General features: G+C 35.0%; 1 protein-coding gene across 4 annotated transcripts in view; it reads right to left on the bottom strand.

Moving 5' to 3' along the window:
* Window positions 1-12545: 12545 nt before the first annotated feature.
* Window positions 12546-25940, bottom strand: part of LOC145984918 (muscleblind-like protein 1) — a 718465-nt gene continuing 705070 nt past the window's right edge. For 3 of the 4 annotated variants that reach the window (XR_014441375.1, XR_014441377.1, XR_014441376.1), the window contains 2 exons: window positions 20796-20880; window positions 18432-18567 (listed from right to left, as the gene is read on the bottom strand). Coding sequence is in view for 1 of the 4 variants with exons in the window: in XM_083118316.1 (XP_082974442.1) it covers window positions 18287-18567; window positions 20796-20880; window positions 23871-23929 (425 nt within the window). In the remaining 3 variants the exon portion in view is untranslated. Of the gene's footprint in view, window positions 18568-20795; window positions 20881-23870; window positions 23930-25940 lie in introns of all 4 variants that reach the window. The other variant, XM_083118316.1, reaches the window with a different exon arrangement.

Below are 25940 nucleotides of genomic sequence, written 5' to 3'. Positions count from 1 at the left end.
TTTAGCATAGACCCATTGCTGATCCATATATATTTTCAAGTCTTGCGTTAGTTAGTGCCTGTATACCTCAAGAAGAAGAATATTTGGAATCTATGTGCAGTCACTTATGAGCCACCACAAAGGTCTTTCCACCCATGTGAATGCGGACTGAGGGCATTGTTACACTTCCTCCTCTATTTGTAAACTTGCTGGCATTGTAAGAATGCATTGCATTTTTATTTGCCATAGTTTTAGGCTTCCAGAGGGCAAGAAAGTGCGGTTCTTCGCTGGTGCATGTGTATGCAGGAGGCGCCATCTTTAAAATGACAAAAAACGTGTTGTGAAGCTCACTTGATCAGTGTTTCAGCCCTGAGGTCGTTTTGTAAATAACAGTTGATACCTCATGTAAATTTGAGCTGTTAACAGTCTGTCCTATAATTTTTGTTCTACTTTTAAGGTTTTCAATTGACTCTCCCCTCATATAAATTATATATCAGTATTGGCCTAAAAGTGGTATCAATACTGAAAGTATTGGTTGGAATTTAACCACCAATAATGGCTGATAATTTCCGAGTCTGGGTGTTTTTGTGGGGTCCACAAAAATGCCATGTAATGCTTTTGAAGCCCAAATATCCTGGATTTTATGCACAAGGCAACAGCATTGTGGGGAAAACTGGATTTAGTGATGAAATTGGTACATTGCTATGGTATGGCAGAAGACAACTCATTTGAACAGTCAGGAACTATCGATTAATACTAATATCGATACTTAAGCTCAATACTCAAAAACTGAATTGGCTTTTTTTCTTCATACTCGTATTTAACACTTTCTGGTCTGACGGTTTTCATGCATCTTTTACCTGTGGACAGACTTTTTAGAACATCTTTTTAAAAATCCAGAAAAGCTTAGATTCTGTTCTAATAAATAATTCAATTAGATTTTACATTTTTATAATTTACACATTGCAATATTTATTGAAAAATTATGTATTTTTTGTATTTTTGAAAACTCAGCATAAACACGCACTGTGCACGTTGTCAAAAAAACAACGAAATAACAGTAAGCCTTTACCCAACCAGCATAAGATGCTCTCTGGTGGCGAAAAATAGAACTATCTCCAAGCGTGTGCAACGATAATCGAACAAGGTTCGGGCAAATACATTTAAACACAATGGATATACGGCGATCGTATCCTAGCCGATTGGTGACCGGAACGGGTGTTTTACTCTGCTCGCATCACATCCGATTCCCGACCGGAAGGTGTTAAAATAAATAAAGGCAATAATTAAGACGTTGCATCTTGAATTGTGCATTTGAAATATGAAGAAAATATCACTGTACACGGTGATTCAAAAAGGAAAGCATATAGAAATTTATTCAGATAACCTAGAGTTGGTTGAGGTGCCATTGCAAAGCAAAACACATCAAGTTTTGACTCACGTAGTCCATTAGTACCGAACTCACCCACCAGTAGCGCTGCCAGCATTGCTCTTGAAAATGGCTATTTTTACTGGTGCGGAATGTGCTCGCTGTGCGTTTTGGTTTCACGAGACGCAATCAGCAACTGCAATGCAACGTAAGTTTCGTACGGAGTATCCGTAAGGTGCCTCCTAGTAGGCCTACAATTTACTCGTGGCACCAAACTTTTGTTGAGACTGGTTGCATGGCCACCTCGCTCCCCAGATTTTACTCCGCTAGATGTTTTCTTGTGGGGTTTCATTAAAGATCGGGTTTTTGTATCACCTTTACCTGCTGTTCTTGCTGAGCTGAGACTCAGCCGCCGCTGCCTGACTTACTGGTGAAAGTCTGGAATGAAATCGACTTCAAGTGGGATGTATGCCACATCGACCCAACATGAATGTTGTATGACAAACTTGATGTGTTTTGCTTTGCAATGGCACCTCAACCAACTCTGTAAGTTATCTGAATAAATTTCTATATGCTTTCATAGTTGTAAAGTCCTTTTTGAATCACCCTGCATAGGGTGATGTTGGGTCGTCTTCCAGTTTTCATGCAATTCAAGACAACAAAAAACATTTTTGATTTTCAGGATTTTGGTCTTCATTGGAGTTTAATGATTATGCAAAATATAATGAGATTAACAATAATCGGCCATTCCATGTGAAATCAACCGATGAAGAGGCATGCCTAGGATTTTCAAAAGGGAGGGGTTATCTATACTTTTTCTTGGTGGTCAGCCCTCATTTTGTCATATTTTCCTACCTTTGATGTTCTTTTTTTAAGCAATACTAGGCCAAAAAGGGGGTTTATGCCACTAGGCATACTAATAGGGCCTCCTGAGGTTGGAACTATGCAAAGTTGAAGAAGACCTGTATCCTTTGTATTTGGGTCATTTCATGTGAAATCAACCAAGGTCTGAACCTTGACATCTCAGAAATTAATAATTTTTGATGCAGTGGTACTACCAGTAAAGTCGATGAAAACTACCAAATTTCAGTTTTTTTCGGATCTTAGTTTTTGAGTTATTACTTTCGAAAAAGCAAACATCTCAAAATTGGATGACATTTTAAAATCTTTAAACAGCTGTAGATCAAAAATTATTTGACCTAAAGAGCTCAGATTGGTGTCATTCTCTTCTGCTTTTAATGAGCTTTAATTTGAAATGCAACATGACTGTGGTATTTGAATTTTGTAATTTTTCAAATAATGGAAAAAAAATATATGTTTTGAAGACATCAATTGACTGTGTGTAAAATTTAATAAGGGGACGGCAATGTGTACCTATGGAAATTCAATTTTTGTATTGTAATGTGTGTGAAATTTGCTAAATTTTTTGACTTCCATGTTAAAACCATAACTTCACTTGAGTGGTTATGTTGAAGTCTTCATATTAGTCTATTTTATAATTTTTGGACTCCAAATAATATGAAAATTTGTAGTATTTATCACTTTTAATAACAATGTATTGGTACATATTTTATAAAAATTCTCATGGTATATAACAACCTTAATATATACATGTATAATATTAAAGTTTAAGGAGCTTTCAGACTTACATGCAACAAGCAACACATTTTGCTTGTCCCTTGCATGTTGCTCGTTGTTTGTCACTTTGGTGGGAATCCTTGCTGTCGCTTGCCACCTATCACTTGTTGTTTTGGTCTGAGATCCCTCTTAGAGGTATTTGAAGAATAAAAAGTATTTAAATCATGCTTCTTAACTCAACATAATGATTGATGAGTGTATGTGAAGTATTCCAGTCAGTTTTACGAGTCATAACAGAAAAGGAACAAGTCTCAAGAGGAACTAGCTGTACTTCTTGATTATTTACAGTGATATGTGGTGACCTTGGAACTTGGTAGCAACTGATAGTGGGTAATCTTTAATGCATCATCCATTTTCCCCCTCCTTTTCTGCATATGTGCAAACGAGCACACACACACAAATGAATAGATTGTATTGTTGTTTCAATAAAATTTGACTTGAATATTATTACAATTTGTTACAACCTTTCAACAATTGCAGCGGGCGATGGGTTGAAAATGGGGAGGTAGAAATAGTCTCTTTTCCTTTGGTGGCAATCCCTTCAGGTTGTCGAAAAGGCTGCCGAGTAGCTCCTTTCAGTCTGCCAGCTTATCATAGAGGAGGGTGAGAAGCACGTGAAAAACAATTGTTGCTTATGAAATGTGCCTTCGACAAGAAAATAATTATTGAAAGCAATTGATCTATCACAGCTAGATTCGGTATACCTAAGTGAACATCACCAATTGTCTTTTGTCAGTTTGTCAGTTGTCTTTTGTAAAATGCTCAGTGAAGTAGCTGTGTTTTATATTCTCAAAGTGAGGCTTTTAATATGATATAATTTAAATTAATTTTTATTAAACTAATGTGTGGTCTGTGTTTGATAAAAATGCTTGTTTTGTTTATTATGAATATTACGAATGTATATATATTTTTTTTATATTAAGACCTTGTGTTTGTATCCTATTCTAAAATGTAAACACAAATATATATATATTTTTCAATTTGATTACCAGATATTAAAAGTGATAAATATTACAAATTGTCATATTATTTGTAGTCCAATAATTATAAAATAGACTAATATGAAGACTTCAACATCAACCACTCAACTGAAGTTATGGTTTTAACATGAAAGTCGACAAATTTAGCAAATTTCGCACACATTACAATAGAAAAAAATAATTTCCATAGGAACCCATTGCTGTCCCATTATGAAATTTTGCACACAAATAGTCAATTCTTCTTGGAATCATTAGGGACTGAATGATTCACAGCAGATCAATGATTCATTGGCCGCCTTAAATAAACAGCAAGTGGAAATATGATGTTGCCAGGTCACAAAAAATATCATTAGCGATAATTGGTATCTGGGAACTATGGGCACCCATGTGTGTATTTATTGTGTTCATAACAAATGATAATACACAAGAACATTAAAAACAAATTACAAAATTCAAAAATAGCAGTCATGTTTCATTTCAAATTAAAGCTCATTAAAATCAGAAGAGAATGGCATCAATTTGAGCTCTCTAGGTCGAATAGTTTTGCATCTACATCTGTTTAAAGATTTCTAAATGTCATCAAATTTTGTGATTTTTGCTTTTTTGGAAGTCAATAACTCAAAAACTAAGAGCCGAAAAAATCTGAAATTTAGCATTTTTTGTGCTCTAGATAGGTACATTATATAAACAAAAAATCTACAAGATCTGAATCCTAAAGGTTCAAAATTATTTTTTATTGGTTGATTTGACATGTAATTTCTGAAATTACAGGAGTGTGAAATGTGAGATTTCAACCAATTTTATCACGTCTTGTTAATTTTAAATTGCAATATTTTGGCAATCACGATACCTATGGAAGGGATTCAGATGCTGTTGGAAAGGTCGTGAAGAGCTCTTCCAAGTGTCAATCTCACTTCCACGTAGTACACCGTGGACTTCATTTTGCAGACTAACGAGGCTCTGGCGTCTGGACCCATGGCCGGTCCATGGGACTTGTGTACTGTCCATATATACAGGGACCGGCAGAAAAAGCTGACAGTTTTGAAATGTGTATATAAATAAAACAATGTAATGCAAGGTTTAATAATCAAAATTGCTACAAAAATAATTGCCATTTACAGTGCTTACATTAATTTTTCTTTGTAGTAAAAATTGTGTCCGATAAATAATAAACCTCCATTCCTTATACATTCATGTAGCCTTGCCTTTAAGTTGGAAGTCGCCCTCACGAGCATTTCATTTGGAATTGCCGCTATTTCATTGCGAATAGTGAACTTTAGGTCACCAATTGTGCAAGGTCTTTCAACATAACACTTTTGATTTGAGGTAGCCCCAGAGGAAATAATCACACATCGTCAGATCTGGAGAGCGAGTAGGCCAGGGAACGTCACCATTTCTTGACACTACATGTCCAGGAAACATTTCCTAGACCATGCCAATTGAGATTCTTTTTCAGACTTGACCCTGTCTCTTGAAAAGTTCTGACCCAAAGCAGGATCGTATTCCGACTGGGTACACGACCGTGACGATCGGAATGGAACTCCCTTCGAGACCATCGTTGAGTTTGGATAACGGACTCACCATTTTTTAAAATATGCTTCTAACACAAAATTATGGTGTTGCCCAGTCGACTGCTTTGTCTTAACTGAAATGGCATTGAGCGACGAAGCCAATGAGCACTCCCCCCCCCCCCACTCTGCCGTTGAAAGATGTCACACAACAATCCAATTGTGTCAAAGGTAAACAACATTTTTGAACATTTGAACCATTTGAACAACAATTGGTGATCTCAAGTTAGCTATTTGCTATTTGCAATGAAATAGCGGTAATACCGAATGAGGACGACGTCCAACTTAAAGGCAAGGCTACATGAATGTGTAAGGAATGGTCATCATTTATCGGACACAATTTTCAAAACAGAAAAATTAATATAAGCACTGTAAATGGAAATTATTTTTGTAGCAATTTTGATTATTAAATCTTGAATTCCATTAATTGTTTTATTTATATACACATTTCAAAACCGTCAGCTTTTTCTGCCGGTCCCTGTACTTGTGATTGTCACATTCACCACATCACCATTTATCCATTCTTTCCCACGAGATATTACATGCATATGTCAGGGGGAAAAGTTTGGGATCCAAAGTTATGTTAGGCTGAGTTTTTATTTCCTACAGTATGTCTGAGAAGTATCCATACCCCAACTTCCTTGTAAGGGTTCCATACTTCTGGCAAAGAATTTTTTATATCACAGTGATTGAGTGATTGAGTTAGTTTATTTTACTTCACTTTTCTGCCCCTTTGGCTAATCGTGAAGATGAGGTTGAATGGTGGTAAGATAAGATGGATAAAGGGGCAATCACAAATATATAAATGACAACCAACACAAGCCTCGCATAAAATTATACTGACAGACACCAGAGCTTCGCTAGTCTGCTAAATGCAGTCCAGGATGAATTAATAGATACAACAAGCCTAATTCTCTTGTTAAATACAGCTTCAGTTTCCATCGTAACTGGACTTTTTGGTAGGGGTTTTTCATTAAATAAATATTTTATTTTCTTATTTGGTAATTTCCAACTTTTCCTAAGAAGGTGTCGTATAAATAAAGTATTAAGAAAGGTTAAGAAAAAGCAAAGAATTTAGGATTTGTTATTTTGATAGACACCCTGTTGATTGACTTTAAGGGAGAAAGCGAATGTCATTATTAGGGAACATATTTTAATGTGCACCACCTTACCAAAAATATAGCTGTTTTCATACCTATCGTTTGAGATATGTAAAATGAACACACTTTGTTGCACCTTTTCATGAGATTAGCACATTTATCCCTTTTTTACCCCCTCTTTGATACTTCAGAACCTTTTCCCTTCCTTTTCTTTCATGTTTTGTTAAAAAGGAAAGAAACATAAATCATTTTCACTCTTCTTGAGCAGCTACATAAAATCCTTTAGTCTCATTTTGTAGAGTTATAATATGGCGTAATATAATCATTGCAGCCCCAATAGTTCCCAAGATACTGTAGCAAAACCCGTGAGAGAAAACACAAACTTCAACAAGACCTATTCGGCAGAACCACCGTTCTCTATGCACATTATATACAGAAGGTGCAGAAAAAGAGAGCATTGAATAAAGGCATTTTTTTCAAAACATTTTCAGAACCTTTTTCCCTTTCTTGGCCATAAATTTGCACCTTAAAATCCTTTCCCTAGTTATTATGTATGTTTTAGTAGAGGGACATTTCCAAAGTCATTTGAAGGTCACTCAAATGTAAAAGGTAAAGTTCCACATGCATATAGCACATTTAGGTACATTTGGGGGGGGCACATTATCAATCTCCACCATTTTGGAGGTGATGTGATCATAGCACCAAGCTCCAGCCAGCTTTACCGCTCCCCCAGGTACCCATTAATTTGAGGCTGGGTAAGCCCCAGAGCTGCTTTACGCAGGGACAAGTCCATAAAAATTCCACCCACCTCAGGAATGAAACCCGGGTCTCACATGTGGCTCAAATTTGAAATTATATTTTTTTGTTTATTAGACAACTTTTGCAGAGACTGTTTTTCTATTAGACTCATAGTTTCACAGATACTTGACAAGTAATAACTGTTAAGAGAAATTTTTATTCCAAAAACGAAAGAAATTAAGTTCACAATATTATTATTATAATTATATTGTGAGGATCCACAGGACTGTTAATAACAGTAAACAAAAACTGGACTCAAAATCAGTGGGTGGTTGAAGCAAGCCATCCTGCTTCTCCATTAGATGCACTATTTGAGTTAATCTTCATACTAGTTGGGGTGTAAGGCACCCAAAAGTCAACTTCACTTCCACGCAGTACACCCTGGACTGCATTTTGCAGACAAACGAGGCTCTGGCGACTGGCACTGTGGCCAGTATAGTTTTGTGTGTATTGTCCAGTTTTTTTGTCCTTATGTGTGCTGAGTGCCCCTTTACAGCCTCAGCTTTTAACGAAAGTCAGATTATTTTAAGATTTTAGTTATTCAACGTTAGAGTTGTTATTTGTAATGGTAAGGGGCTGGACCCCGTATAATGTGACGGGTGCAAAATAGCCTAAGTGCTGACGCACCCAAAATTTTAAAATCAAATTCAAATTCTTCCTACTAGTTCTAAAACGGTGACATAACGTCATCAACCAATCACATGTATAGTGTAGCTTTGCATGTGCAGTCCCTCTCCAAGTGCTGCTGTCTTTCTATTGGCCACCTGTAAGTGAACCCTACGTGTTTGTTCAAATGTGTAAAACACTTTGGAATAAACTGTGTTTTACATCAACTTTTCGCTCATATAGGCTTATAGGAACTGTGCCTAGAGTTTAAAGTGTGATACAAACCACTGTGCCATGTGTCACCATCGATGATTGAACCTGGGGCCCTTAGCTTTCAAGGTGACTGTGTAAGGCACTACACTACCGAGGAGGACCTACTTGTAAGTGGTTGCATATACAATTTCTTTCCTTTTGAGAAATAATAATTCCAATGCTTATGAAATAATATGAATTTGTTACCACTTTTGTTGCCAATAACTGACAGGTACTGTATGTCATATGATGTGAAAAGACCAAAGGTATACATTAGCAGCATTTATCCTAATTGGATTTAGAGAAACTTAAAAAAATAGCAATAGATCATGCCTTATTTTTTCTAAGAGCTTAATACAGTATTTCTCAACAAATTTTGTGATATTTGAAATTTATAAAGAGGTGCAGAATAGGGATGGCCAGATCTGGATCCTGGAGGATCCGGATCCAAAAAATTTTCAGATCTGGATCAAGTACTTTCGGATCTGGATCCGGTACTTTCAGATTTGGATCCGTTTTGCCATCACACATGCGGTTCTTTGGAAAGTAAGAATGTGTTTATAACATATAACATATATATATATATAGTGTATGTGCGCGCGTGCGCGATTTGTAATTAATTAATACACTTACAAGCGAGGTCTAAGTCTCCCCCTCCAATTTCCATGAAACTTGGCAGGTGTATAGAGCCCCCCCTCAAATGTCAAGATGAGGAAAATTGAAGTGGGGATCTGACCCCGAAACCACGTAAATATGGCATAGGAAGAAACAGGGGGCATAGGGCCTCTCTATACACCTGCCAAATTTCATGGAAATTGGAGGGGGACACAGGGGTCATATAATCCCCACGTCAATTTGTCCTCATCTTGACATTGAGGCGAGTTTTGCCCCCTAAAACAGTTTTTTTACCCGAAACAAAAAAAAACACGTATTTCTTCCTTTGGGCCCCTCTATACACCTGCGAAGTTTCATGAAAATCTGAGGGGGACACAGGGGTCAGATAATCCCCACGTCAATTTGTCCTCATCTTGACATTTGAGGCAGGTTTTGCTCCCTAAAACAGTTTTTTAGCCGAAACAAAAAAAACACATATTTCTTCCTTTGGGCCCCTCTATACACCTGCGAAGTTTCATGAAAATCGGAGGGGGACACAGGGGTCAAATCCTTACTTCAATTTGTCCTCATCTTGACATTTGAGGGGATTTTGCCCCTAAAACAGTTTTTAGCTGAAACAAAAAAACACGTATTTCTTCCTTTGGGCCCCTCTATACACCTGCCATGTTTCATGGAAATCGGAGGGGAACACAGGGGTCAGATCCCCACTTCAATTTGTCCTCATCTTGACATTTGAGTGGGTTTTGCCCCGTAAAACCGTTTTTTAGCTGAAACAAAAAAAACACATATTTCTTCCATTGGGCCCCATTATACACCTGCCAAGTTTCAGGGAAATCGGAGGGGGACACTTAGATAACCTCCCTTGTTAGTCTTACACTTTGTAATTATACAACACTGCATTTATTATGTTTTATTTTAATTTGTAAAACTGTAACTGTAGAACAATTGTATAATTTTTGTATAACATTTCTATCTTGTTATATGTGTTAAAGGTTTCTTCCTGGAATGGAATGTCTCACATTTATGTGTGTTTTCATTTCCAATACATTCGAATGAATACATATTCGTTTCAATGGCATTTACAAAATCACCTCTGACATTTTATGTTAAACAAGTAAGATTATTTTTGTGCACGAGTGTGTTAGCCGATGGGTAGCAAAGTATTTTAGGAACAACACTTGAAACACTTTTCAACACTTGAAAAATATTCTTGTAGGACTAACTAATGAAAAATTTCTTTGTAATCAAAGATCATAATACCTTTTAAGGTGTGGTAATATTATAATGGGATTGAGATATGAAACTCTCGGATCCGAATCCGGATCGATATCCAAAACTTTTGGACCTGGATCCAGATCCGGAACTTTTGGATCCAGATCCGTTTGGCCATCCCTAGTGCAGAAGAAATATTTTTTAAAAAATTATGCACTTTCCAGTGAACTATAATAAAAATAACTACAAACAACGAATCCTTCAGTGGTGCTTCAGTGATATGTGGTGCAAGTGCCAATATTTGCAGAAAAAATTACGAACTTGTATGTTTCCACCCTGGTAGGAACATGAAGTATGTTGATATTGGGCAAAATTGGCACACTTTAATCAGTAAAAATTTAATACTTAAACACCAATTCTCGAAAATTTAATTAAAGTGCATTTATTGTTCTTTAACAAAATGTACGTTTTCAACTCTTTGTTACCTTGTAATGAATTCAAATAGTTTTTTGTGACAATATTTTGGGAGATATAACAATCCTCTTCCTTCTCACAGTACTAGTTTAGCCAGAAAACAATGCAAAAATATACTAAATGGCAGTTCAGTTATTGTGCATAAATAATTAATTGTCTTATCAATCGTGCTTTTGTTTGCGAGTATAAAGTGATTTGCTTTCAGCTTGTGATGTTTTCCGCAAAAAACAAAAACAAACGTTCACTTTTAAATATGGATTGTTACTATCCTTGAACACACTGTTTTGCAGCGTTTCTACAGTTAGCATTTCTATATGGTTACTTCCATGTTACATCCTCCTATACATAACGTTTTGTATGATGTACGTGTATTGTACTCGACATCTCTTCATCATCATACCAAACTACTAACGGTTAAATTGCTTTTGTATGCCAGTTTTGTGTTTGGGTATGTGGACGTAACTCATGTAATTAGGAATAGTACGTTGTCTCATCATTTTATTTGTATCAGAAAGTCCATAATTCCTTGTAACATGTTCAGTAGAAATAGTTCAATTAAACTGCAAGACTCTTCCATGGCTGGAAATAAATTCAAATAGTAAATGTTATGCAGTAAATGTAGCCTAACATAAATTGCATGTACCATCCGATTTGTTGACGCCACCGCAAACAGGCTAGCATATTCATAATCAGCAGGCCCAACTTAAGAAGAAACCACTGAAATATCAAAATAACCACGAAGTTGATTAAAATTTGTGTACCAGCGTTATTGTACAGGTGGCACACAAACAACCGCCGTGTATACAGACAGACAGATAAGCAAATGCAAAGATCTGTACTTACTGTTTATTGTTGACTGTATATTGTTTACAGAAGGTGCTGAATATGATGATCTTGTGTGTCATATATTACAGTAAAACCTCGTTAATCTGGACCCTAATAAGCCGAACTTTGCTTAATCCGAACAGGCAAAAGCCCCCCCCCCCCAAAAAAAATAATAATCAGAATGCAAGGTTTTAAGAGAACTTCCCAAAGAAAAGGTGGTCAACCACTGATGAAATTCTGTTTCCTGCAGACTTTGTACTGTACTGTATAGTGTGTCTAGGCCTATGCTCTTCAAATACACCATAATAAACGTGCTTTGTTGCTATAAACAGAGTTTTAATGCACTTTCTACTGTTCTTTTAGGTCATTTCAGTTAATCCGAACTTTCGTTATACCGGTCAACTTATCCCCCCATTAGTCCGGATTAACGAGGTTTTACTGTACTAGTATATTTAATGTATTAACGTTATATTTTAAGTGACCGTCAATGTGTTCACGAACAAGCTCCTGGCAGGTAGGCAGGCCAGTTTTTCGTGTGCCACCCGGTATTTCCCTATTTGCCAAATCGATACTAAAAAACAGTATATTGTGTATAATGTGACTGCATATTTAATGTACTGCACAAGGCTCGCCCAGTATTAATGACTACATTGAAACAGCTATTTTCCATTGCCAATCATCATTGGCAGTATTACTTCCAAGTTATAATTGGCAGTATTACTTCCAAGTTATAATTGGCAGTATTACTTCCAAGTTATAATTTTATCCAAAAATGTATGTTTTTTTTAGTTTAGCACAGTTTGGTGCTTGAAAAAAAATAAGGTAAGGTAAAGTTCCCTGTGCATATAGCCATGAAGGCACATTTAGGGGATGTATGGCCCCACATATTCTTGATCTCGGCCATTTTGGATGTGATCAGCACCATGCTCCAGCCACCTTTACCCCCCAGGGTTGCCTCCAGGTACCCACTGATTTGAGACTGAGTGAGCCCAAAGCCACTTTATGCAGGGACAAGGCCGGAAAAATTCCAATCTTAGATCACACACCCTGGGAATTGAACCCAGGTCTATAATAATAATAAAAGCTTACTAATAATAGGTTACCCAAAGTTAAAACAATAACACAAAACTCATTTCACAAGTTGATTTATTTTACTACTCAGAAAAAAAATATGGGGATATTATATCCCCCTCACTTCCAACATGTTCCTTGCATAAAACAGCTGAAAGTGAATACCATCATGCATCTGAAGGAGTAATATCTGACAAATGACAATCAACTTCGAACAGTGTTTCAGGGTGTAAGGGTCTGGTGCCATTACTAAAAAGTTCATTTTGTGAAGACACTTCATTCAACAGAATAGTGGCAATATATATAGATATTTATATATATTTTATATATATAGATAGATATATGTTATAATATAGTTACATATGTATATAGGAATTTCATACTAAAATAAATACAGAACAAAAGTAAACAATTTATACATACAATTCATTATTTAAAAACTGCATGGAATGTTACTTTGGCACTTAAATCACATTGATTTAGGAAATTTTGAAGTGTTGGTTTTTCTCCTTTTTTTTGAAAAATGAAGAAACTATATGATTTATATAATCAATAACCACAATCAGAAATGTCTTCACAAAGCACTTAAAACATTTTTCAGCAAATTCTTTCAAGATATTTTTCTTACATAACTATAACACAAATGACCCCATGCCATTGCACACAATTTAGAACTACCATTGTTCTTTTTATATTCTCATATCATACCAACTCGTTCTAGAACTCTTCATGTTTTTATATGCGCTATATGCATGATATTGGTGGAAAAAAATCACAGCTTATTTCTTCGAGGGAGATAGTTACATTTATGGCAAGGAAAAAAATATTTATATAAATACACATTTTCATTTAAGGTTTCAATTTAGATAGGACATGTTGACTTTCATTCGACTTTCTAATTTTTTTTACATATGCACACATATTTTCACACTTCACTTTCATATACATATACAAGTTGAATATAAAAAAGATGCTTTACCTTCATCTTTCTTTAAAACAACACAACAAAGAGAAAACCACTCAAAATAAATATATTTTGAGCAATTTTTTTTTTTCATTTAGATACTCGTTCTGCTTGCTTAAAATATCTTGAAAGACTTTTCTTCAATCCTTACACTGTTGCCATATTTGAAAATAAAGGCAATTTGGTTAACTTCAACCAAGATTTATAAAAAATTGCAGATATCATCTCTACAGATAGTAGTAGGTGGCTGTGTTTGACACATTTCCACGCTACAATAATTTTATTTAAAGACATTTTTATTCATCAACAAGGAGAAAACTGTGTTATTTCTTTTTAATACTTTCAATGTTTTTCTCAAGTTACACTTGACAATCCAAGACTGTTGGTCAAACTACTTCGAATATGTAGTACTTATTTCAAAAATAATATGTTCTCTCCTCATTCTTGAATAATGAATTGTAAAGTAACGTTTTCTAACAATATAACATAACAAGATACATGTATTGGTTATACATACTAGGACTTAAATAACAAATATCACAAACTTATTGACGAAATGAAAAAAAGAGCCACTGCCATTTCAGAGAAAATAATCCTCTACCGAGAGTGACTCACGTTCTGGGTTTGACCGCATCTCAAGATGTGGGTAACTGTTCTGAAGACAGATGGCCTTCCATTTTCCTTCTTTTTTTTTTTTTTTAGACAAATGTGTAGAAAAAAACAGGCCCTTTCTTTTCCTTTTACTTAATAAAATGTTAAAATTTCTTTAAATGTAGAACTAAAAACAAAAAAGTGTAATATATTAGAAGGAAGTTTTTGTGACTCATATTTTGCTGGAAATTTTTATTCCTCGAGCGATCACAAACAGCATCAACATTTAATAAGGTTATTCATTTTTCGCTAATTACTCTAAATTTAATTTATGTTCTTGAAGAGGTTTTGATCTGAACTACTGAAATGTTTTAGATGTGACCAACAAACATAGAACATCACAAATACTTCCATCCTAAATTCCAATATTTACAAATTATGGCATAAACTCTTCGTTCTACTTTTTTAAAATTAATCTACTTTTCAGTGATCTATGCTCTGACAGCCACGGTGAGGGTAACCGTCAGTGGCCGTAAACAATAATCATCACATATCAAACAGGTGGGATCTTTTCAAATTTTTCTTTTCGCAACTTCTCTGAATACTGCTCATATGGTTGAAAATAGGAGATTCATCAGCTCTTCTATGGCACCAACCACATCTACACACTCATCACACAATGACTACATTAATATGTATATATTATATATATGTATATGTATATAATCTCCCCCACCCAAAAAAAAAGAACAAATGGAAACTTAACTAGTTAAAGACATTTTGTAAGTTCACACAAAATGTTCCTATCAAATATTTTCTTCTCAATTGCTATCACTTACACTTGTATCAGGCTAACCGATAGTTCTTCTGATCTAGTAAGATTAACATGCTTTCATAATAAATGCATAAATTTAGGGAACATGGCATATTTCCAGGAACTTAAAATGATTTGCATAAAAAATAAACAAACAAGAATGTTGTTTTTGAAAAGATCCCCCCTTAAACCCCACTGGAAATTGAAAACAATGGGCACTATACAACTTTTATATATATTTATATATACAATATATTAAAGCCAAAAATAAAAAACATGTCACTGACATTTTTCTACATAGAGTACACATAATTCCATCGTTCATATTCCAGTGAAGTACCTAGTACGTTAAATATTGGTCTAAATGTACGGATTATACTGGGAGGAAGTGGAGACTGAACAAATAGCTAAGTTATCTATTAGAGACATTTCCAGAAGCTCTCTAAAGCATGCAAGCCAACTACTTGAACATTCGGCAAGGTTCTGCCATGGGAAAGAAACTATCTTACCAAAAAAATTGCATTCGTAATATTGAACTGGAGACCTAGTGCGGACCTTTAGAATTAATTGACCTTATCCTGACATGTACATACACAGAGCCTTGCCAAATCAAAGAAACCATTGGCTGGGTTTTTAATCTAAGCTTACTGAAGAGCTAACACTACATCATCATGTTACACATATTGGTACATGCAATGTATTATGCAAGGGATACAACAAAGCATGTCCATTCTTGAATAAATGCCTGTGTTTCATGATTACCTGTGAAGATACATGGGTTTATATGTTAAAACACACAGCGTGCTTTCTTTTTTTTTTTAAACTATATACTACAATTAAATCTAAGATTTCTGTGTTTAAGCACGTGAAGATGGAACCCTTCACTGCTCTACCTGCTATGGATGTGCTTTCAGAATCTACACAATTTCCACTCGGAGAGTAGTGTACTCACCGTCACTTATGTATGTGTCTGTATAGGGAGGGGAAAATGTGACTCTTGAGCAAGAATGGAATTGCTTTGTTTATTATATTTCTTTTTTTTTATTGTTTTTTTTAGTAAGCCATTAATCGGGGGCATTTTCTTCACCGTTTAAAGTGTCTCCTCCATAGTGTGACGACTTCGAAACCACGGTTACATATCCTTCACCTGTGATCCGCGGATGGTCCGACCGTAACCGGGAAGGGAGAAAAGTGCCCCCACAAAGCAGAGGTGGCAACAGATCATGCTGCTACTGCCATGGCTAGAACCCTTCGCAAATTACCTCGGCCCCTCTTCACCGAGGGAAGCCTCGCAATTCATGAAGCAAGGTTCCAGCTGAGTTATCTGGTGCCCAAAAACTAACGGTGACAAAGCTGCGATGCTTTTTTATTTACTTATATTTTTATATATATATATATATTTTTTGGCATTTCGTGTCTGCAAAAAAGCCCACTGAAGCCCCTATTACGTGGTAACACCTAGAAGCATGCAGCGATTCATCTAACCCTGCTCCACCGGAACTTTTCCATAAAACGTGTACAACCTTTGACTGTGTTCAACCTGGAAGCTCATTCTGCTATAGTTGGTATTAAAGGGAAAGATTACTTCAACAACATGGTCTAAATTTTCAATAGTCACTATTTCTAACCATGAATAAAAGTAACAGATATTTTTAAAAACTCCACTATAAGTCTTGATTCTTGCATTACCTTATTCTATGTACATAACAAACCTTGTGAATAACAACACCAATTTTTCATGCTGTCTAGTTGCAATAAAAAAACCAAACGAATAATAAAAACAGAAAAACCTTCATACTCAGGCTTGTTTACATTCAACCGGAAGCTTAGCTAATAAACAATAATGTCCAAACACAAAACTTTATGAATATTAAACAGGAATAATTAATATCATCTTAAATGCCTATTATCACATCAATAATACAACAACAGACAATTTCTTGATCCTCGTAATATCTGCACCCCTGGCAGCGTTTGTGTTTCACATTTCTTGCCCTTTAATACCAAATGCCAACTCAAGTATCTGCAAAAACTTGCTGTAACGCACAGAATCCAACTAAACTAACACATTCTTCTAGCCTGCGAATAAGGAAAAACCTTAGCCCTGACCTAACTTTGATTCAATGGTGAACAGGAACATTTTCTTAAAAAAATGTGGCACTTCTTCGTCTGAGATATATCACGGAAAACACAGTAGTGCAAAGAAGACCACAAGAATAGTTTTGTTCTTTCTTGCGAGGCTCTTCGGTCCTATTTGCACTAGCTTGTAAGGGAATACACTCAAATAGGTTTTGTCACAGCCTCTAAGGACAGGATGCTGGTTAGAGACTGAGTTTCATCACCCGCTTGACTAGAACCAATCAGTTTTTTTCTTTCTGTGCATGTGATTTGACAGATGTAGTTCATTTATACTTGCTACTGTTCCATGAGATTCCAACTAATGTTTCTTACAACTCTCGTTATGCACGAAAACAAAGAAAGAAAAAATATATCTTTGGCTTTCTTTTTCAAACATAGGCATCGAAAAATGAAATGTGATCACACTTGACAAGAAATTATAAACCATAAAGAAGTTCTACATCAGCCAAATCACAACACTATCTGCAATTACTTGGTAACTAACAATCATGACAGTACTTTTATTTATTTTTTTAATAATATTTTTGGTTTATGTAATTCACCTCTGGTCTACCTAGAGACCTATATATTTTGAAATATGTGAACTCAGTCTGTAACGACATAGTCCTGGTTTTCCCTGTCGGAAACTTACATGCTTTCCCCAAAACTGTGGTCTTTTTACCTATCAAAAAGAATCCACTATTCAACACCTCACTGAGTGGGGTTCTTCAGGATCGAGTTACTCACTAGATACTTCTTCATGACCTAACATATACTACATACATACTATGGTACATAGAAACAGTACCTTTACACCCTTTACAAGGGACTTTCTTTTGTTCAGAATACAAAAAAAATTGGGATTAATAGTATAAAAAATCTCTGTTTCATTATTTTACACACTCCTGCACATCGTGCAGAAACATAACTGTGAAATCAAGTTCGCAGCCCACCATCAATAGTCTTGTTTCCCACTTTGTCTCTTCACCCACTTTTTCATAGTTTATATTCTGTGCTCAATTATATATCTGAAATATTTTTATCTCAACACCTTACTCAAATAATTTTTCGCCATTATATGACTATATATAAATACAAACAGTTTATTTTTTTGTCACAAATAACATTTTTAGAGAGGGAGAGAAAGATCAAATGTTAACATATAAAGAAAAATACATTTTCATTAATAAAAAAAGACAAAAAACGAAAGGCGAGATCTGAAGTTTTTTTTTCTTTTTGATCTATCCACCCTCTCTCTTTCCCCCCGAACGTCTTCCTCCGCACTGGAAGTGGCAGCTTCGAGGATTTCTCCCTAAATGCCCACTTGAGACAGTGTGGCAGAATTTGAACCGAACATGGGGAGGAATGTTGCCGGGATTCCACCCACAAACTGGGATTCGAGGGGAGCTCTCGCTGGCCCTGGTGTTGTTGCTCTCCTTACCCCCTCTGCGGAACTGACTTGGCCGGAAACCATCTCGTTGGCAGGGGGTAAGGGGATAGGGATGTGGTAGTATTTACAGAGTGGGCGAATGCACTTTCCCTTCACAGCATCTCGGCAAACGGTCACCTGCATGTCAACAATTTCCACATGCCCTAAAAACAGGAATCCGAGAAATGTTTGTTTAGTCACTAACAAGATACATGACAAGTAACTTATCAATTTATTGCATTGGTAAAATCATAATAGTTTTACCAGCCTGACTTTTCTATGAATGAACTCTAACCAGATAATACAATTACATTTTGAATATTAAAGCAAGGGAAATGTTTATTTATATTATTTTTTTAGCAGAAACGTAAACATGTTCTCTTTTTAGAGAGAGCATAACTGGCGATCAACAAGTTGAGAAAAGCAAGCACAAGTGTGTACAGTACAGTATATATGTTTTGTTAAAGAGGCAGATTTTTTTATGTTGTGACCATTTAACATGAAAATTACAGGAAAAAAGTTGAAATACAAATGCACACTCTGAAAGACTTTCTTGTAATGAAAAGGCAAAAAACAACAATATTTGTGCTAAATAACAACGTATGTGTACAAACCGTCATTGAATATTAACAACAACTAACTGCGATATGTGGAAAACCATTAATCTTCAAACTGGGTAATGGAAACTGAATTACATAGCCAGCAAATTTTATTCTGTGATTGTATTGAGAGATGTATGATGTTAGTAACATTTAAGTGTGTGTGATGAAGTACTCAAAGATATTTATTTCTAATAGAGGTAATCCTAGAGTTATTACTTGTCTAAACACTACAACACTTTATTCAATGTCAAAGAGAGCTGTGGTGGTCTACCACACTGGAGACCCAGATTCGATTCTCAGGACGAGTGACCTCAGGTGCAAATTTTTCCAACTATGTCCCTACATGCAGCAGCTCTGAGGTTCACTCACCCTCTAATAAATAGGTACCCGATTGATATCAGCTGATGCTTTTCCAGAATCTTAAAAAAAACGCCAAATGGTAAATGTATACATTAAAAATTATAATCATTCTAAACTACAGGGTGATTCAAAAGCAAACTCACTGTTCTTTCTTTCAGGTAGTATGTATGATTGAATACACAAATTTGTTTTTCCTATGTAAGTTGAATGGATCAAAAGCATTGACATGTGCATTCGCAAAAATTGGGGGTCACATTGAACATGCTGTGTAACCGCAAAACTGCTTTGTATCCTACGTATAATGACTTTTGATTCACCCTGTATATACTTTGAATTGTTTTATAATGCTGAAGTATGCGTATTTGTGGGGGTCAGTACAAGTATTGGCAATGGTGTCGATTCAGTTGTAGTTACTTTTCCTGAACTAAGGCTGTCACCTGCGGACAGATTAATTACAGATGTGAATGAATCATTTATATTTGTCATGAAATATTTACAACTGTATATCAGATCAATAGTATATCTGTAAATTAAATAATAATAATACTTTATCTGCATTGGCAAATATTTCATATTGGTTGGAATTTATTGACTGACATTTTTCCAGGGATTGCATATTTCACAGTGTGTAAAAATGCTGTGCAACACTTTTATGGAGTCAAATTGTCATGGAAAGTATGCAAAATTTGAAATGTACATATATTTCGCACCAGTACTGTGTGGAAAAATGCATTTTGTGATTAAATGACAACTATTTAGATGTATCAAAGTATCTTTGAATATTTTAAAACTAGAGCTGAGCTCAATTTATTAACCAATACCAGCCGATACTTTTCTGACATTTTAGTCTTTCACGGGGCATGCAAAAAATGCCACGCAATATTTTCGCAGAGTACAATAATTCTGGAAACTGCAAAAATCTAAGTTTCTGAAAATTTTGCACCAATTTAGGTGAAAAGATGGACTTTGTGATCACTTAACATGTATTTTAATATTCTCATGTAATTCTTGAATATTTTAAAGCAAAATTCTTGGTAAATTGATTCATATAATTGGAGTGGAATAATCACACACACACTAATATTGATCAATATTTTGAACAACTTTGAAATATTAATTTTCAAATATCGGTACCAGTGGGAATCGGTAAGAGTATTGACATCAGTATCGGTTCAATGTGCTTTCGGCTAAGCCCTATTTAAAACATAAACTGGTGATTAGTGCATACAATTGCAATGGAATACTTACATATTAAAATTGAAGAACTTTTAATTTTTCAATTTTAAAACACCAGTGAGAATTAGTGATAGTTTCGACATTGACATCTGTTCATTCCTAATACCTGTCCACCCTTAGTTATCAGCGACATCATTATACTGGCGCGCTCATGCTATAAATATAAATTATAATTTGATTCCATTTTAACTCACCTTCTTGGACATGAACTAGCTTGCAGGAGGGGTTCTCACAGTTTCCGAAATTAAAATCTGGGCACACCGGGAGGGTGTCCAGTAACTGAAACAGCAAAAAGTTACAAATTAAACACACATCAGTGTAAGGAAAGATAATTGTTATATATTTATAAATATATTAATACAATTACTCATTAATTTCAGGAATCTTTGGGGAATAAAAGTAGAGGAATTGACGGGGAAGAATAGTATCTACAGCAAAACCATAAGCATGTGTCCAAATGATAAAAACAAAAGTCATTTTGAAAACATGCAGAAAATAGTCCAATCAACATGCTTGAATGCAATATCTGTCTTGTTGCATTCTTCAAATGGACAAATTTAAATTTAAACATCTAAGTGTTGCTAATGTAAATTACAATAAACACATGCAATATTATTGCTACAATTTTAGTAATTATAATGCAAACCTATTTACATTACAAAGCTTAGAGCTACAGACACCAACCAGAGTACTTTACTTATTTACGCTCAATCCTGGAACACACTTTCTTCAGCCTCCTCAATGAATCAAACATTCACTTGATAAGTGAATTTGCCACTCTTCTAGTGACACTGTATATAAATGATTAATAACTTTCAATGTAATTAGTAATACTTTTAAGAAATTATTTCTTAAATTCTAGCATTGAAATTTTTTTAAACATTCAATACAAAAAAAAATTTAAAAAAATTCAAATCTAGTGTTGAAATTCTCAAGAAGTTTGAGTTTTTAAGTCCACTATGCACAGAAGGTTAATCAGGACTGGCCCTACAGTTTAAAGTGGGATCCAAACCACCATGTGCCTCTACTAGGTATCAAACCTGGGGCCCCTTGTTTACAAGGCAATGATGTTATCATTATGCCATCGGGAAGACCCAAATATTGTGTAGGTAATAATTCGTATTTCCATGTTCCAAATTTAATTGTTTTTCCGATTAATTTCAAAATACCACTGTCTTAATTAATAAAGGTTACAGCATCTGAGTCAGAGATAGTTTTTGTTGGTCTGACATGTACTCTGATAATACTGTGGCTAGGGTTGACAGTAAGTGAAGCACAATGTTCATAGTTTTGTCTCTCCAAGCCCTTTCTTCTATGTGCACAGAGATTATCTTTACTTGCCAACTTTTTGTAATGAAGGACCAAACGTTTACTGCCCAAACACTTAACATCCATGTAAAAAAATATGAAGTTTTGAACCATATCAAATATTATACGAATAAAATAATACCTGACTTAACAATTGACAACAAAGTGCTACAATATTTTACAACTTGAAATGATTTCAATTAAGTGCAGTCAGTGTGTGGCAAATTCAAATATCAAGGCACACTATAAAGCTGAAATTTTACTCATTATGCATATCGGACCCTAATTTTTCACTGTGAATATATTTCAAGCCTTATTCATGGGAAGGAACTATGTGTCAGAAGCTGTTTCAAGATGCTAATTAGTCAATGAATAGAACTTTTTTTTTTTTGCCTATCGCTCGAATTTTTTTAAACTATGTCATGCTATGTAGATTTTGTACACACACTAAACTAATAATATAGTCCGACTTTTTTTTTATTTGCATATCTTGTAAATATTCAACTAGCTTGATGTGTAAATTCTATTCATCTTGATCAAATTGACATTTTGTTACATGGTACTGTAGTACACAAAAGGGGAAGAGATTTAGTTATGTTAGTATCCAAGTCTGCAATATCCAATCTAGGGAACAAATAAAATTTTTATTGCTTTGTTTAATAAAACAGCATTACGTTTTTAAAACGAACTAATATTTCAAAAATATTATTTACACATTAGCAGTTCAAAATTTTTCAATTAAAAGAACTTAGCGTTATCAGTATTTTCTAACTTACACTACATGCTCCAGGATTAAGGTGATATATTATTACATAAGAATTGCGTTACTAGGTGGCACATGCAATAGTTATTGATACAATTCTATAATGATTAAACAGAATTGTTCATCAAGCAAGGGTATTAGTTCAGTAAAGCCTACTGATTAAACGTTGCTTTAAGATACCTTATGCTTTGTGGCAACACAATTACGAATAAACAACATGAGCAATTTTTTACATTTATTCTTATTGGTTTTACTGGCACATGTTTGGTTCTAACACAAGAGTCTTGGTCAGGTGAGAGAAAACATTCTTTACCTTAAAACAAACACGTGCCAGAAATACCAATAAAAGTAACAGTACAAATTCTATATGTTTTTCTTTCATTAATTGTTCTCAAGTGCAACACCATTATAAGAGAGACATTACTTAGAAAACATCCTGTACATGGTGTCAATTTCACCTCAGGAATGTTTAAATACATTACAAGTACTTAGGCCTTAAGCATCATCAGAGCAATACTAGGCCCAATAGCAGAGCACTAGTGGCAGACTGGTTCCACTCGTGATTTCTAGTGGTGATTGATTTAGTTCACACTTTACATTCCATTCATTCATAACTAGTAGTAGAAACCAACACAAAGAGATGGTACAGTGCAATTCTGCATAAAATACATCTCTTCTGGCATATCTTCTTTTATCTTTTCAAAATTTCCCATATTTCAAGTTGGAAGAGTTTGTTTTAAGTACACTTTATCCTCAGACAGGCTAATCGAGACTGGACCTACAGTTTAAGTGGGATCTGAACCACTGTGCCTCCACTGAGGTATTGGATCTAGAATTCTTGATTGCAATGTGGCAGCATTATCACTACATCATTGGGGGCCCATATTCAAGTTGGGTTTCATTAGATTGTTACCTTCACGAGTTTCTTTGACACGATGTTGTAGGTTTGCAATTTTTACTCTAGTAATTACGAATACCAATTCCAAATAAAGTAAAGCTGTGAAAGAAAGCACTGATGCACACAGTTATCATTTACAGAGGTGAAACACGCTTCACTTCTGGGGGAAAATGCAAAACAAGCCAAACTATTACATATGCCACCAAGTTCTTAAATGAGTAAAATAAAAGTATGACAAGAGACAGACATATAAGAAAAAAAATCTAACTACAGCAGTGAACTAACTACGAAGCGAAATACCTGTCCTTGATCATCAGTGTAGACCACAGAATGTGCATTACGAGGGACCATCACAATTGCTATTCCATCATGCAGCAAAGAAGCTTTGGCATCAAGGATGAAAAATGCAGCACAGGTCAGGATTGGCATATTTTTTTAAACGATTTTGGTCCAATACGAAATGTATCCAATTTCCAATGTATCAAATACATCCAACAATTTGCATGCCAACATTTTTTTGTAGTGATTTGTTAATAATGAACACAAGGCAATCAACAAAGGTACAAAAATAACATGAAAAATTAATTTGTTTCACCAGCGCATCACAGCATAGTTACAAATTACACGGCACATTTAAAAAAAAAAAAAATTGCACAACGGTTGCGAGAGACGTAAGGATTAAGCAAGTTGGTTCGGCAGGTTGAGCGGATTGGTTCAGTATGGAAGTACAGGGTGTCGGTAGTGCAACACATCAGGCAACCATGTAGCAAAATTCAGCCAATTGGAAGGAAGCATGAAATAAGAAAGAAAAAAAATTAAAATAGATAACATATCCTGCATGCCTGTTGAATATAAGTATTATAGTAGTTCTAGTATACAGAAGTATCTAGACATAATACAAGTGAAACTTTAAAAAAAATGTATTGTCGCTTTTTTTTTTCTGAAAAATTCAAACCCCAAATCGAAACTGTATTCCATTGTGTCCTGGTATTACCACGAACAATACAGCTACATATAATTATGTCACAATGTAAGATTGTGCATTTTAGGAAGAGTTTTATCACAGAATTTACCGACAGACATTTACTTTTGAATTTCAGAACACGAGGATGCAAGGATCATGCAACAAGAACTCAATCTTGGTGTTAATTCAAACATTTACTTTGTCATACAAACTCAGTTTGATGAGTATGTGTGTGTGTGTGTGTGTGTGTAGCAATGTTAAAAAAGTATTAGAATACTGTACACACACAATTATCTCACAACAAATAAATCTCACTTGTTCAGACTTTCCTGATTGCCAAAACCCCTCTTGGTTATGGGCAGATGACGGCAGTTATGTAAACTGTGATCCACAACGAGGCTGTAACATTATTGTCCAAAATGTATATGAATAATGTAAAACAACAGTTGCAGAAATTGAGTTTGTTGAGCACAATTTATCTTCCTTTGCAAGAAAAACTTTCGATTGGCAAAAAGAACAGTGTTAGTGACAGAAATATGGCATCTGTGTGTGTATTAATCGTCAAAATCTTTCAGTCCTGAAATATTGGCCACGTGACTTCCCACGCTTTTCAAGTCAAATCCTTGAATACTATCTTCAACAGGAGGCCAAGGATACTTCGTCAGTCTTCGGTCTTAGTTAACTTAACGTTAAAATAACTAATGATACCCAAACCAACAAGAAAAGCAAATCTGCATACTAGTGAAGAATCAAAAACGAAACATTTTCTCTCATTTCCTACATTGTGACATACTCGTTATCATACACATAACATAAGCAGTTGTATTCATCCTGAGTATGCAAGTGCTTCACTACTAATAACATTTCTAGTCAACATAAAACCATCTACAGTTGCTACTATGACTTTTCATGCGTAGAATCAGCGAGTATACTTTCATGCCTGTAAATAAAATGTTTAATTTCTTGACTTTTAAATACAAAAACAAGCTGTAAGCTTCTTGCATTTGAATGAACATTGAAGGTAGAGTGTAGCTTGAATTGCCACAGATTTAGGAATAATGAGGGACAGCATGGCATTCTTCTTCTTACATCATTTTGGGAGGAGAGTGAACACCATAACATTCTACTCATGTCAAAAATGATGAAAAGAATACATCAGCACTTTCAATCTTTTGGGGCCATTCTCCATGAATATTAGGTCAGAAAATGTGTTCATAAATTGGATGGAGGAGGAGGGGGTACTACAGCTCTGCCACTGTCAAATATCTTCCATGAGTTTTTCTAAAAATAAAAAAAAGATAAAAAAGAAGAGTTCTACTTAAATAGATGACTTTGAATGAGTTCTGTCTTAGCATGCTGTTGCATATTTTTCGTCATTTTTAACGCAAATACTGTGTGTTCTTTAG

Source organism: Lepisma saccharinum, chromosome 3 (assembly GCF_977018435.1).
Source record: "Lepisma saccharinum chromosome 3, izLepSacc3.1, whole genome shotgun sequence".
NCBI lineage: Eukaryota > Metazoa > Arthropoda > Insecta > Zygentoma > Lepismatidae > Lepisma > Lepisma saccharinum.
This window is presented reverse-complemented; position numbering and strand designations above follow the sequence as displayed.